The sequence below is a fragment of the Alligator sinensis genome, unplaced genomic scaffold (assembly GCF_000455745.1).
Source record: "Alligator sinensis unplaced genomic scaffold, ASM45574v1 scaffold1283_1, whole genome shotgun sequence".
NCBI lineage: Eukaryota > Metazoa > Chordata > Crocodylia > Alligatoridae > Alligator > Alligator sinensis.
The window spans coordinates 777,381-790,018 of record NW_005842091.1 but is presented as its reverse complement, the minus strand read 5'-3'; the positions used below and the strand labels follow the sequence as shown (position 1 = coordinate 790,018).

The 12,638-nt window shown below is 47.8% G+C and overlaps 1 protein-coding gene across 2 annotated transcripts in view; it reads left to right on the top strand.

The window, feature by feature from the left end:
• LMF1 (lipase maturation factor 1) overlaps nt 1-12,638 on the top strand; it is a 277,081-nt gene that overhangs the window by 255,853 nt on the left and 8,590 nt on the right. For both annotated transcript variants that reach the window (XM_025204669.1, XM_025204668.1), the window contains one exon: nt 3,978-4,090. In XM_025204669.1, coding sequence (XP_025060454.1) covers nt 3,978-4,090 — 113 coding nt within the window. The remainder of the gene's footprint in view (nt 1-3,977; nt 4,091-12,638) is intronic.

Here is a 12,638-nt window from a genome sequence, read left to right as displayed (position 1 = left end):
CAGCTCTCAACCATGAAAAATAATAATAATGCTCCCCTCCCATGCCAAGTTTCCAGCTGTTTCCACATGTGCATCCCATACTTACCTCCTCTGGTGAGCCTGTGCCAGGACTCAGATTCAATAAAATGCCACACTAATCCACAGTCCTTTTTCATTAAATGACCAATTAAAGCTGGAGGAAAAGGACTCTTACCATTATTATTTCAGTTGGGAACACAGTCCCTGTAGTGCTGTGTGTGGGGGTTTTTTTGGTTAATGCTTACATTATATACTGTTTTGTTATCTCTGCAATGTCACGCTGCGGCAGCTTTTCATGGCCGCGCTCCTCTCTCAAACCATAATTGTTTTTTAATTTTTTTAAGTACTTAGCACTTGCATGTTATTTGTCTTACGGCAGCATCCAGAGGCCCCCAAGAGATCAGGTGCCATTGCCATTTCAAACCTCCACCTATAAGTTTAAGGCACAAAAACACTTAAACCCTTAAAAAAAAAATAAAAAATAAGCCCCTGGTAAAAGCAGGGGAGAGGAGGGAGCAGCCTGATTTCACATTGAATTTTTAAGTTTGCAGTGATCACGTGCAAATGGAGGCGGTTGAATGGGTGGAAAGGGGGCCCCCACATTGCATGCTAGATCCCCAATTAAGTCATTTTTTCCATGTTGCTTTCAATCAGCTGACACTGGTTTTTAAGCCCATCTTATGAGTCAAGCTGTGTCTTGTGATGTTTTTTGAGTATTCAGAGCAGACAGAAGCAGAGTCCCCTCTCGTCCGGCTGAAACTTTCTGGTCCCGCGGTGTTCAACGGTCATTTGTGTCGTGGTCCCGCCAGAGCCGGAAGACGCGTCCCCTCTCTGCCTTGCCCAGAGCACCTTGACTCGACCCACCGCCACCTTCGCCCCGGATAGCTTTCCAGAGTAATGAGTTAAACAGTGCGGTCGTTAGTACCTCTGCATTTTCCAGCCATCAGCAGTGCATGTGTCCAAGCCTTTCGTGTTGGGAAGGGTGCATTCAGTGGAAACTTCTCACTTGCAGGCTTTTCTGGGGCCAGACATGTTATAAATTTCAAAAGAAAAAAAACCCTCTTTGCAAACTCCTTCTCTGGCGGGCGTGGGAATATTAGTTAGAGCCTCCAGAGCCAACTGGCCCGGGGATCTCCTTCCACCGTTGCAAACGCTTGTGATTTTGTAATGAATGGCACGACGTGCGGTGTCTTTCGGAAAGCCCCGGCACCTGGAGTCAGGGGATTCCAGGAGAATTTCGACTTCCTTTCACAAAAATCTCCCAGATTTTTTCCTCGGAGCAACCAAGGGGCAAAATCTGGGAGTCGCGCTGCACAGACCTCTGGAACCCAAAGTATTTCACGCCTCTTCTGCATCCAGCCATTGCAGCCACCTCGGGGTGGTGATCTGGACAGGCTAATTAATCCTGCTGCTGGACTGGAAGCGGCATAGGCGGTGCAGGCAGACTCATTCGGTGTCCTGGGCACAGTGGTGCATGAGTATGGCTCCCTGAGTATGGCCTGTGGCTACCGCCCAGCTTAGGATGGTAGATCTGCATTTCCGCTGCAACCTGTAACCCAACTGGGGATGGGACTTTCTGGAGGGACCCTTCAGAAAAGGTTCAGGATGGAGCCCGTGCTAATATTTGGTGGCAGCTAGTCCATTTAATGGCTGCTAATTAGAAGGGGGGACTCCTTATCAGTGCACAGTCCAATGCATCTGCATCCTTTGCCCTTAAAATTCAGACCCCTAAAGCCTCCAAGACCTGGAGGCCAGTTGAGAGAATAGAGCGTTTGTTCATTTTTGAACAACCCTTGTGATTTTTAAGCCGATCTCTTGACATTTGAGGGCCTCGCCTCAGCACGTTGGATCACCTTACCTTCAACTAAGGATGCAATTACAGAGGTGTGCAAGACCTGTGCATGCTGGTGGGAGGATGGAAGGGGTTGGGGTTGCCAGGAGAATGAAGAGGAGCAAAAAATTGCAAAGGGTACAAGAGGCAGAGTGGGAAATGCCAGGCGTTGGTGCGCTGTATAGAGCAGGCGAGCGGGGATGAATCAAGCAGGGGAAGAAGATGCCTGGGCTAAGGAGGGAGAGAAAGGTGGGCAGAGAAGGGGCAGCACTATGGGGAAGACGGGCAGAAGGGATGTCCCCCCACCTTGAGAAAGCAAGAGGCCGACGGCGAGGGCGCAGCTTAGCTTTCGGAAAGCAAAATATATTTTTGCTAAACTCTCACCGTTTTTAAGACTGGGAAGGCCGCAGCCCCGAACCTCGGATGCTCGAGCTAGGCAGCGGGGCCCGCGAGCAGCTCGGTGAGTGAAGGCAAGGAGGGGCGCGCTGATTTTTTGCAAACGCCGTTGGCATAAAACACTGGTTTTCCTCTGACTCGTGATGAGCATGGGGCCAGCCCCGAGAGGAGCTGCTGCCACGTGAAGGGCCGTCCATCCGTGTTTGGTGTTTTCCATCCACTCGTTTCTCTCCCCGTTGCCTGTAGCAACGGAAATAACACACGTTGCCGTTATAAAAGATTTGCAGAGTAACCTTGCATTTTATTGATATTCTGTATTAGTCATAGCCTCGCAGGTACAGCTGCTGGGTTTAGCTTTCCTACAGTGTCCCCTACTGCTTGCTCAAGAAATCCATTTCAATATATGTATATAAAAGCCTTTATGGGCTCATAAAGCGTAGAAAACGATTGGGAAGTGAAAGCCTCTTAGGGGGAGATTTGCTGGATAGCCGGCTCCGAAATGTGGAGACGGCATCAGTTCATAAAAGGAGGTAACTAGCTCCAGCTTGGCGTGGGTGCAGCTCAATGAAACACCTGGAGCCAAGTTCAGTGGTCCCTTAAATGAGGGAGTAAATGGTACCTTGGATGGACATCGGTCAATAAATGGATGTCGTGGGATATAGCAGAAGCATATAAACCAACAACCATTGCAAAAAAGGTGATGCTTCTGTTTGCTCTTTCACATCATATAAGAACAAGGGAGCTACTAATGACATCAAAAAGCAAGGATTTCTTAAGGCGATCTCTTTTGTTGAACCGACTGCATAGCTGGGATAGAGTTAGGCAAGCTTTTGAATGCAAAGCATTCTTCATCGGGTCTTAAGAAATCCCTAAGGAAACCCTTGCCCCTCACATAATTTCTGGACCATGACAGCTAGGACATCAGTCTTACGCTACCTTCAAAAAGCAGCGCGTTTGAAAATGATAAACGGCCTCTTCTTACATTTAAGAGAATGTTAATCTGTGCAAATCACTGCTGGAAAATGACGGAGATCAAGGGCAGAGGCTTGGGGAGTTAGATGAATAGTAGGAACGGCTCCAGGTCTGTTAGGCAGGATGTGAAGCATAAAAGCGATTCAGGATTCACAGCATAAGGCAAAACCTTAGTGATGGGTCCTGGGTAGGTTATTGCATAAATTGCTGCTTATAGGGATTCTCCCGGCGTCTTCTGCAACGCTGGGTCCTGGAGGTCCCGTGGGTGCAAATGTGGGGTAGGGGGTAAGCCCGTTGTTAGAGCCATGCACAAGTTCAAGGAGACCAGGCTCCATTATGCATTTGAATACATTCTCCTTCTGCAGCCACCATGGCATTGAAATCCTTTGAGAAGACTGCGGTTCAAGCAGGTGCTCGCGGTAGTCAGCAAGGTCCCGTGATCATCACGTTAGTGCAGTGCCAGCATTCGCGAGGGATGAGTCCCAGGTGAGAGCAATCGAGTGCTGTACTTTTAGGTTTGGCCCAGATGAAAGGATCCCGTTTTGGACTAACCAGGGATCCCGGTTGCAGCGGCCTGTGCAGCAATACTGGAGATCCTCCCAGCAAGGCCAGACTTTGCTTGTTGGTTGAATGCACCGCAGTGTTTGGCCAGGAGCTGGCAGGGACCACGTGAGAGCCTTTGATTTTCAGTTCCTATCCGGCGGCGTCTAATGCTTTTGCTTTGTTTCTCTTTCCTCCCCACACCCCGCTCCTCCGTCAGACCTACGAGCAGAACGAATGGATAATCCATTTGGCTGGAAAGCTGCTGGCCAACGAAGAGGAGGCGTTGTCTCTGATGGCGTTCAACCCGTTTGAAGGCAAAGCACCTCCCCGGTAAGACCGGTTCACTAACGGTGACCTTGAGGCGCGACACGCTGCTTTATGGGTTCTCAGTATACGCGTCTATTCTTCAATGTGCATTTTCATGTCGCGGCACGGCTCTTTTAAAATTGAAGAGATGATCAGAGCTGACACACAGACCATAATCTTTTCTAAGTACCTTTACCTTCCTAACATTTTTTTTGGATGTGAGTTATGCCAACGTCAAGAAAATCCCCAGGCAGGTCCGTAGGGGATCCATGTTGCTTCCTTTGGACAGAAATCCTGACCGTTCATACGTTTTCCTGCTTTTTGCCCTGATCAAGTAAGAAAGCCATTTTTAGGAGCTACTGAAGTAATACTCTAGAGGGATTCGGGATTTATTTTTCCCTACCAAAAAGACCTTGGTGTTGTCGACATGTTTAGCGATTGTCATCAACCCCCTAAAAACAGCAACTAAAACCTGAAACGTTTCTGTTCAGACCCAGAAATTACTTACAAAAGGGACTTTTTTTTTCCCCCCACAAAAATATCTGTTTTGTCGCCAAAGCCATTTTGAACCAGGGGGCCAAGACCCTTCTGAGTCGCTTTCCCGCTGGCTCCAGTCCTAGTACTACGGCCTTGAGGATCTTAAGGTGTATCGTCCGAGATTGTTTGAGAGAGACGCTCCTCAACCTGTTGCAATTATCCATGCTACACAAACACAAAAAAGCCGTGAACTTGGCTTTTGGTGAATATTTGCGCCAACCCTTTATTACCATGCAGCCTCTTGTCTTATTGCAGTCATGCAGACACCTTGCTTTGCCGATCTCGCTTCCCCGCAGGGAGCTCCGATATTATATCGAGCGGCAGGTGCGATAGAGAACCCGACTGCCGATCGAACACGTTGTATTTCACCAAACCATCCGTATAGCAGAGCCAGACCGCGGTTCACGTTAGGTTCGGACTTGTTCTCCTCCAGCCGATGCAGCCAAGACTTTACCAGGAAAAGAGTCGGGCATTGCTAATGCACATTTATTCTCATTTCACCTCCCCTTCCACTTAGCAGCATGAAGCAAGCAGAGGCAGTGGACTGCTTTGGGGCCAGGCCCCTACAAAACGTATCGCGTGGAGTATTGCCCAGAGCCGGGAGACTCGCAAACGTAACGGAGATCCCATAAACTCCAGTTTATTGTTCAGGCCGTGTTATTGGGCAATATTGCAGTTTGTTCACTTACACAGGGAGCAGATCTGTTACGTCAGAGTAATTACTCCTTGGATGGGATCCAGGAAGGTGCTTGGGGAAACTCCCATTCATTATTCCTGCAAAGGTCACTCTGGGAAATAGCAGCACGCCCCTTGCCGCCGAAGGATACCACTTTAATAATATTTGCAGAGGGCGTCTCGGCACTGATAGCCCTGCTTGCCTTTGCTGTACAAATATGGTATGTACAAATGCTTGTCCCCAGGCAGTACAAAAAGGAGCGTGGCGCAGAAGGGTGCCGTTTCATAGCCGCGGGTTTGTTGCGTGCTTTCACGCTGGTCGGATACGTGCTCCCCAGCGATGCCTGGCCGCACCAACGACTCCGTGGGATGCTGGTTACCAGCCCTGGCAGCATCCGTGGCAAAGAGCCAAGAACTCCTTTAGCCTGAAATTTGCTCTGGTGCAAATTTGCTCCGATACACCACTTGTATCCTCTGCTGGAGCTGCTCTCCAGGTGTCCAACCCAAGGTGCCCCTTCATAGCAAGGGACATTTGGTTTATGTGCAGGTGCCCAGGGTGGGTTGGAGTATCAGCTTCCAGCGAGCTGTGTAACATCCCGGGCATTATCCCTGCGTATGCAATCTCAGGAAATTTTCCGTGTAGCCTGTATACTTGGGCTGGAAGGATGTTGAGTAGAGCTCACTTCTAGTGTTTTCCAGTGTTGCTGATTTTTTTTAATTTTTATTTTTTACAACCAGTCCTGAGGGCTGGCCGGCCTGGGGGCTTGTTAGCAGAATTTGGAGCCGTTAGACGCCAAGTCACCAGCCCAGACCAGGTGCCCTTGGAGGTAGCAACCCAGAGTTGTTCCTGTCTGCTGGCTGCGGGCAATAAACAGCTCTTGCAGTTGATTAAAAGGCAAAAGTGTTTGGTAATCAGAAAAGCTGTTTATAGCTAGGCTCCCCCCAATGCCATAAACATTGTTCCTATTCTTCTGTGAGGTTTCGGTAATGGCCATACGCAAACCCCTAATACCTCAAGGAAATAGATATCATTTCTTGTCTGGTGAGGATTCATCAGAGATGGGCTGCATCTTTCCAGGGTCATCGTGTTCAAAGTAACCAAGCACAGGGTGAGTTTAAACAAATGAAAATAATATTGCAGGATGGATTGAGCTGATGTTGCATTTTTTCCCCCAGCCTGGGATTGATTATTTATAGGGTTTTTCACCAGGTGAGAAATGATCCTTTCATGCGTCTTCTAAGAATAAGTCTTTAGCATCTTTTAGGATCTGCAAGTTCCCTTTAGGATCAGCAATGTGAATGTGGATGGGTGTCATGAAATCCCGGTGGCTTTGATTACATCTGTTGCAAAGCTAACCCCCGTCTATCTTGCTGACCCTGGTCTTGGTTCATCGCTGAGATCCTCTAGTTTCAGACCAACGTCGTTTCTGTTTTCACTATTTCCTATTATAAACTAGCTGCTTAAAAAGTCTGGGCCCACATGATTTGGTGTGTTTGCTCTTGAGGTGTCCAGTGCGGTTTTGGACAATGTAAAATAATAAGAAGAAATATTTTTTCAAATTCTTGCTTTTGGTCCAAATCGAAGCCCAAACCTACAGTCTGCATGGGGTTCTCAGTGTGCAGTTCAAACTTTTCTTTTTAATGGGCCAGTTCAAAACATGCTGAGCATTGGCAGAGGTCGGTTTTGCATCGGGATTCCTGAGTTTCGGCGTACGTGGATCCTGGGGTTTGACCCCTCTCTTGTGGAATCGGCCCAGGATAGGATTGAGGATCAGCCCTTCATCCTTGCTTTGGCTGTTGCTTGTTTAGCCCTTGCATTTCACCCGCAGCGGTTGCAGCAATTGGGTCCGTTTCCCTTTAGGCTCCTTATGCCGCAGCACGGTTATGTTGAATTTGCACTTCTACTACTTGCTGGTGGCATATTGTTAGAGGAACTCTTTTGATCCAAGGTAAAACTTTTTACATGGGTGTTTTTCCCCCCGACTTGCTAATTTTCGAAGGAACCAGTTCTTTGTTTGCATTTCAACGTTCAGCTGCAGCAATCCACATCCTGTGGACCCAGACAGGCTGTGGCTGGACCGCTGTGCCCACGCTGAGCCTTGGTGGAAATCGGTCGTGCTGTTGGAGCTACTTCTCTAGATTAGACTTCAGGACTACATCCACAGGAACCTGAGCAGGAACCCGCCCAGAAATGGATGATTCTGCTTTCATCATTCACACTGAACTGGAGGGGAAGAGAACGGCAATAATGAATATAAACGGCATGAGCACCCATGCTTGGAAAAGCAGATTTCTTGGAAGTGTCCATCTGGATGCCAAAAACACTAAGACACTAAAAATTACTGCCCACTTTTAAAATTATTAGTGATTTTTCGGGGAGGGGGATGGATAGAGCATGCAGAAACTAAAATCTGAGTCTTGGCAGCAATACTTGAGAGAGAGCGAGCTGCTCCCCATGTTGTACAGTGAGGTTTCTGGAGTCATTTCAATTGTATAGACTCGGGTGGGAGGGTTGTACAGACCCCCTGAGTCTATAAGACTGAAATGGCTCCAGAAACCTCACTGTACAATATGGGGAGCGACTTGCCCACAAACTCCAATATTCATCTGTCTGCTGCAGATCTCTAACACGCTTTTCCCTCCCCACCGTCCAGCTAATTATTCTGCCCACCGAGTTTCTGCTCCACTTCGGTAGCTGGGTGGAAAAAGTCTAATTTTCCTACTATTTTCCCCCCCGCATCCTAAAGGGAATTTTGAGACTTAATTATTTTCATTCCCTGCTAGACTAAATAATTAAGGGAAGGGACTGTTTTCCATAAGAACATCAAGTTCCACACTCCACGGAGTTTATTCGGCTAATGGAAACTCTACACCTCAAATAGCCAAGGGACTTTCAAAATGAGTTAATGCCTTCGAAATGAAATTTCTGAGACCAAAGTTTGCAGGTTTCTTTACAACTCTAAAAATTATAGTATTTTTTTCAAGTGTGATAAACTTAAAATGAAAAACAGGTGACTGATTAAAAATGAGCGCATTGTTGAGTGCGCAGCCTAATTGAGTGTGAAACTTGACTTCGAGCACAGTGCTGTTTATGCAATGTAGATGTACAAACTATTATTTCTGCAGTGGATCGCTCCTAAAACATTAGCCATCATAAATCTAAATGGTAGGATTTCGTCTAAGAAAGTAATAAGTGTTTTAACACGCAAAAAAAAAAAATTAAAAAAAAAATCAAATAGGACTGCTTACAGGAGGGGGGGCATGGAAAAAACATTTCATTTCTCACTTTAAATGTTTGGTGTCTCTGATATTAAAACAACATCCTTTCCTTTTGCATTGTTGGCATTGTTGGGCCCCCTTTTTTTTGTTGCAAGCCTGCAAATAACCAGCTCACTCGCCGCGTTTCATCCGGTCGTTAGCATCGTTTGGTTAAGACGCTCCAGTTCAGCTTTAAAGAGCCTGGACCTTGAAAATCCAGTGTTATTCACATTGGCTATATCTTTCGGTCTGTTTTTATTTGCTCAGAAGAACATAAGTGGCTAGTATTATATAGTGTTCATATTCTGGTGATAGTCCTATTTCTATAGTGTTCCTGTTGTATTTAATCTCCTGGTTTTTCAGGACTTACCATGTGTATATTGGGTCAGCTCTGTAAGAGGCATAAATCACTCTGTTGATGGTTCAGGAGGACAGGTATGTTCTTAACCCACGTTAACAACCCTGCGGTTCGCAGTGCAAGGTGAAATGTTAGTGAAGACCCAGCAGGTTGTCCAGAAGGGAACAAGGCTGCAAGTAGGGTTTGGCGGAAAGAGGTTTTCCTGCCTTGCAAAACTTTTTCCAAGACTTCAAAAATTCTCCTGTTCTGCGTGGGCAGAAAACAAAGACCTTCTTCCAAGGCTGTTCCCAAAAGGCGTTGGAGGGGATTCATACCAGCCAGAGTCCAGTGGTCACAATCCACTCCGGGCATGTGAGAGACCCATGTTCAAGTCCAAGGGCTGAGTTGGTCTAGACTTAATTTCCCATCGCTTGTCCTGGATTTCAAAATCTTGCTTTTATGGCTCAGCGGCTCTGGCACAGGAGACAGACACAGGCTTCATCCCAAGCGAAGGAGAGAAGTGGAGCAGGTTTCTTATGAAGCTCCCTATCAGGACTGACCTTCTCTTTGACTGAGTTTGGGAGTCTTAGGCTTAGCCCATGCTCTCCTGGGGTTTTACTCTGTTTTGCTTCCTGGCTTCCCAGGATAATTCTTTCATTTTAATTATTCATGCTCTAGATGGATTGAGAAGAACGTGGCCATTGTAAAAACTGTGGCTGCACATGTGCTTTCCCCAACTTCAGGGCTAAAAGTATTGCTGGAAGTCGATGCAAAGATACACTGCAACCAGCATGGCCTGCATCACCTCCGTCACTCGTGGCACTGGCCAAAGTATTTTCTATGCAAGGTTTCTGTTGCAAAATACAATCTTCTCCAAACTGAAACGGTTCATAGCAATAAATTGAATTTTCCGTGGTGAAAAGATGTCAGAACAAAGCATTTTGACCGTCTCATTTTGGTTTCAATCAGGTAAAGCTGGTTCACTTTCACGTTATCAGTTAATTTGGTCTTTTCTCCCATATAGAAAAAAAGTCAGTTCATGTTGCATTGAATTCACGTCATATTTTGAGGATCTCAAAATGAAGCATTTCTATGTTCCTGTAACAAAAAGATGTGTTCATTCTGAATGGAAGTTTTATTGATTTTGTTGTTGTTGTTGGACATCTCAACCCTTTTTTAGGCTCTTCAAGGGGAAAAAAACCTAATGTCAAAATGTCAGGGTTTTGTGCAAGATGCAAACTCCACTTTCCAACCACTCGAGTCATTGGCAAATGCTGGACACTTCCGAGGTGGAGCGGCTGGCCACCACCAGGTCCCTCTGCGGCTCACCGGGGAACTACCCATCTGCTCCCAGCCGCGTGATCCTGGTGTTTAGCAGGGTGGTCCACGCTGGATCGCCCCGGCTTTTGGAAGCTGAGCTGCATTCGGGGGAAATGAAACCAATCTCGCCTTCATTCAACCATGACACACGAGCAGGCCACACTGAGAGACACGTCCGCTGTCCGAAACCGTGCCCCTTCGTGCTGCTCCATCCACCTCCGCTCTTAACGGCTGCAGCGTTAGCCCGTTGGACCCTCCTGCAGAAAGATGCTCATCTAGGCTTGGGAGGGTCTGCCGCAGATTTCCTTGGGCAACTTTGGGCAAGTCGTTTCACCTTTCCAAGCGTCGATGCCTCCTCTGCAGCACGAGGGCATCCGAGGCATTTCAGAAGCGCCGAGGATAAAGCCCCCCAGTGATTGCGAGCCGCTCGGATACGACCGTCACATCAAAGACCATTAGATAAAGAGACAGCAGCGGCAAAGAAAAGCAGCCCATAAAACTACCATTCTTCTCAAAACGGTTCTCGAGCCAAGATGAATTTATGGCCTCGCTTGCTAGCAGAGCTGGCACAGGCAAGAAGAGCTCAGTGGCGGCTCCACCGCTTTAATGAATTTATGCTTTCCTGTGCCGCATATTCTCTGATTTACACTGGAGCTGGGGGGACCTTGAGATATCAAAACAAAATGCAAGGAGCACTCGTGTTTGGGTTTCTCTCCCCCGGCCCTCGCTGCCCCATCAGGCCATTAATTCTCCCAGCAAACGCCATTCCTGTTGTTTTCCCCCCTCCAAAACCCCTCAGCTGTTACAGGGAGACAGCTGCACCCTCTGGAACTAATTACAGCTGTCTTGGAGATTTAGGCCTTGCTCGTAACAACTCGAATATTGCTGCTAATTTTTAACACGTCCAGTTGGAAGATGTCATAATAGGCTGATATATGAGAGAATCTTAAAAGTGCCACGGCACAGCTGCTACCGGGCATCTGGCACGATGCATTGTCAAATACGGGTTTCAAAAATAATGTTTTTTTATTTTTAGTCTTTTCCACCCCGGGGAAGGTTGTATGTATGGAAGGTGAGCAGGGATGAGGGGTCCGTGTTGCCGCTCAGGAAGGCCGTGGCACATGCTGTGTACATGTTATTTGCCCTTCGTAGGATCATTTTATGGCATCACAGCTGTGATAGAGGTGATCTCGCAGAGAAGCCGCGACGTTTGCTCCGATTTGGTCTGTTCAGTCTGGTTCTTCCATTAGTTAGTGCCTAGCACTTCGGTGGGCGCGTCTACACGAGACGGTTACTGCGCATTAGCCTAATAACACTGCGCAGTAGCGCCTCACAGCACAAACAGTGCTAATCGCCTCTTGTGCAGTGTTGTTAGACTCGTGCGCAGCACTAAATAACCGTGCACCGTGTAACTCGAGGTGCTGTGCATTTAGTTAGTACTTTATTAAGCGAGTACTCGACTAAATGCACCATATCTAAGGCACATTCATGAACGTGTAGATGCACCCAGTGGGAGGCAAATATAACCCAGTCTTCATTCACTGGGTAAGTCCTGGGGAGCTGTACGGAGTTCCCTTCCTTGACCCCTTTAATTACTCACCCTGAAGGGCGAGCAGCAGGATGTGGACAGACAGAACGACTGGACTGGACTGAAAAGCGAAGCCGAGGGTTTTACTGCTCTGGAGGGCTCTGTTGCAACGGCTCCAGGTGTCCCACAGTCATTCCCCCCTGCATAAAACAGAAGTTAACCGCTGTTTAGCTCCAGTCCTTCAGGATGGAGCAGACCTGTGGAACGGTTGCAGCGAACCAGCCTGACGGGCCGTTAAGTCCCTGTCCCGTTTAAATCGGAGTAGTTGTTTCACCCGTGCATACGCTTACCCCGCTTTGCTCAGCGTGTAGCATCACTGGTGTTCATCGGCTCTCCTGACAATGCAGTTTTATAGCAGTTTGAATGCAGCGAGGGTTTTCTCCCCTCCGTGCTGCAGCCGCAGCTTTCCTGCATGTTAAGGAAACATAAGCCGGCGGTAGAGCTCTCCCCCAGCTGTCACTATCTTTCCTGTTTCCAGCAAAACTAAGAAATGCCTCCTTCTGCCTCGTGCTTCAGATACAGCCACACAGGGGTATGCTATTCAGAGATCTGCTTTGTAGACCTCGTCTGGGCTATGGACTTCTTCTAAGTTTTCAGGTTGCCTTTTAAAACAAGGAGTGCGATCTGCAAATCCGTCCATCAGAAAGCAGAGCGCGCGCCGTGGGGCACAGCCCAGCTTTGCAGCACTAGCCAGGGGTCTGCATGGGCCAAACTAGTGCTACAGGTTGAATAAATTGAAGGAGCGGATCTCACCACCGAAGAGCAGGAGTGACTTCTGCCATCCATCTTCTCCCCGCTGCCATCCCCTCGTAGACAGACCGGGCAGACAGGTGGCAAGTGCATCCTTGAAGTCTAGG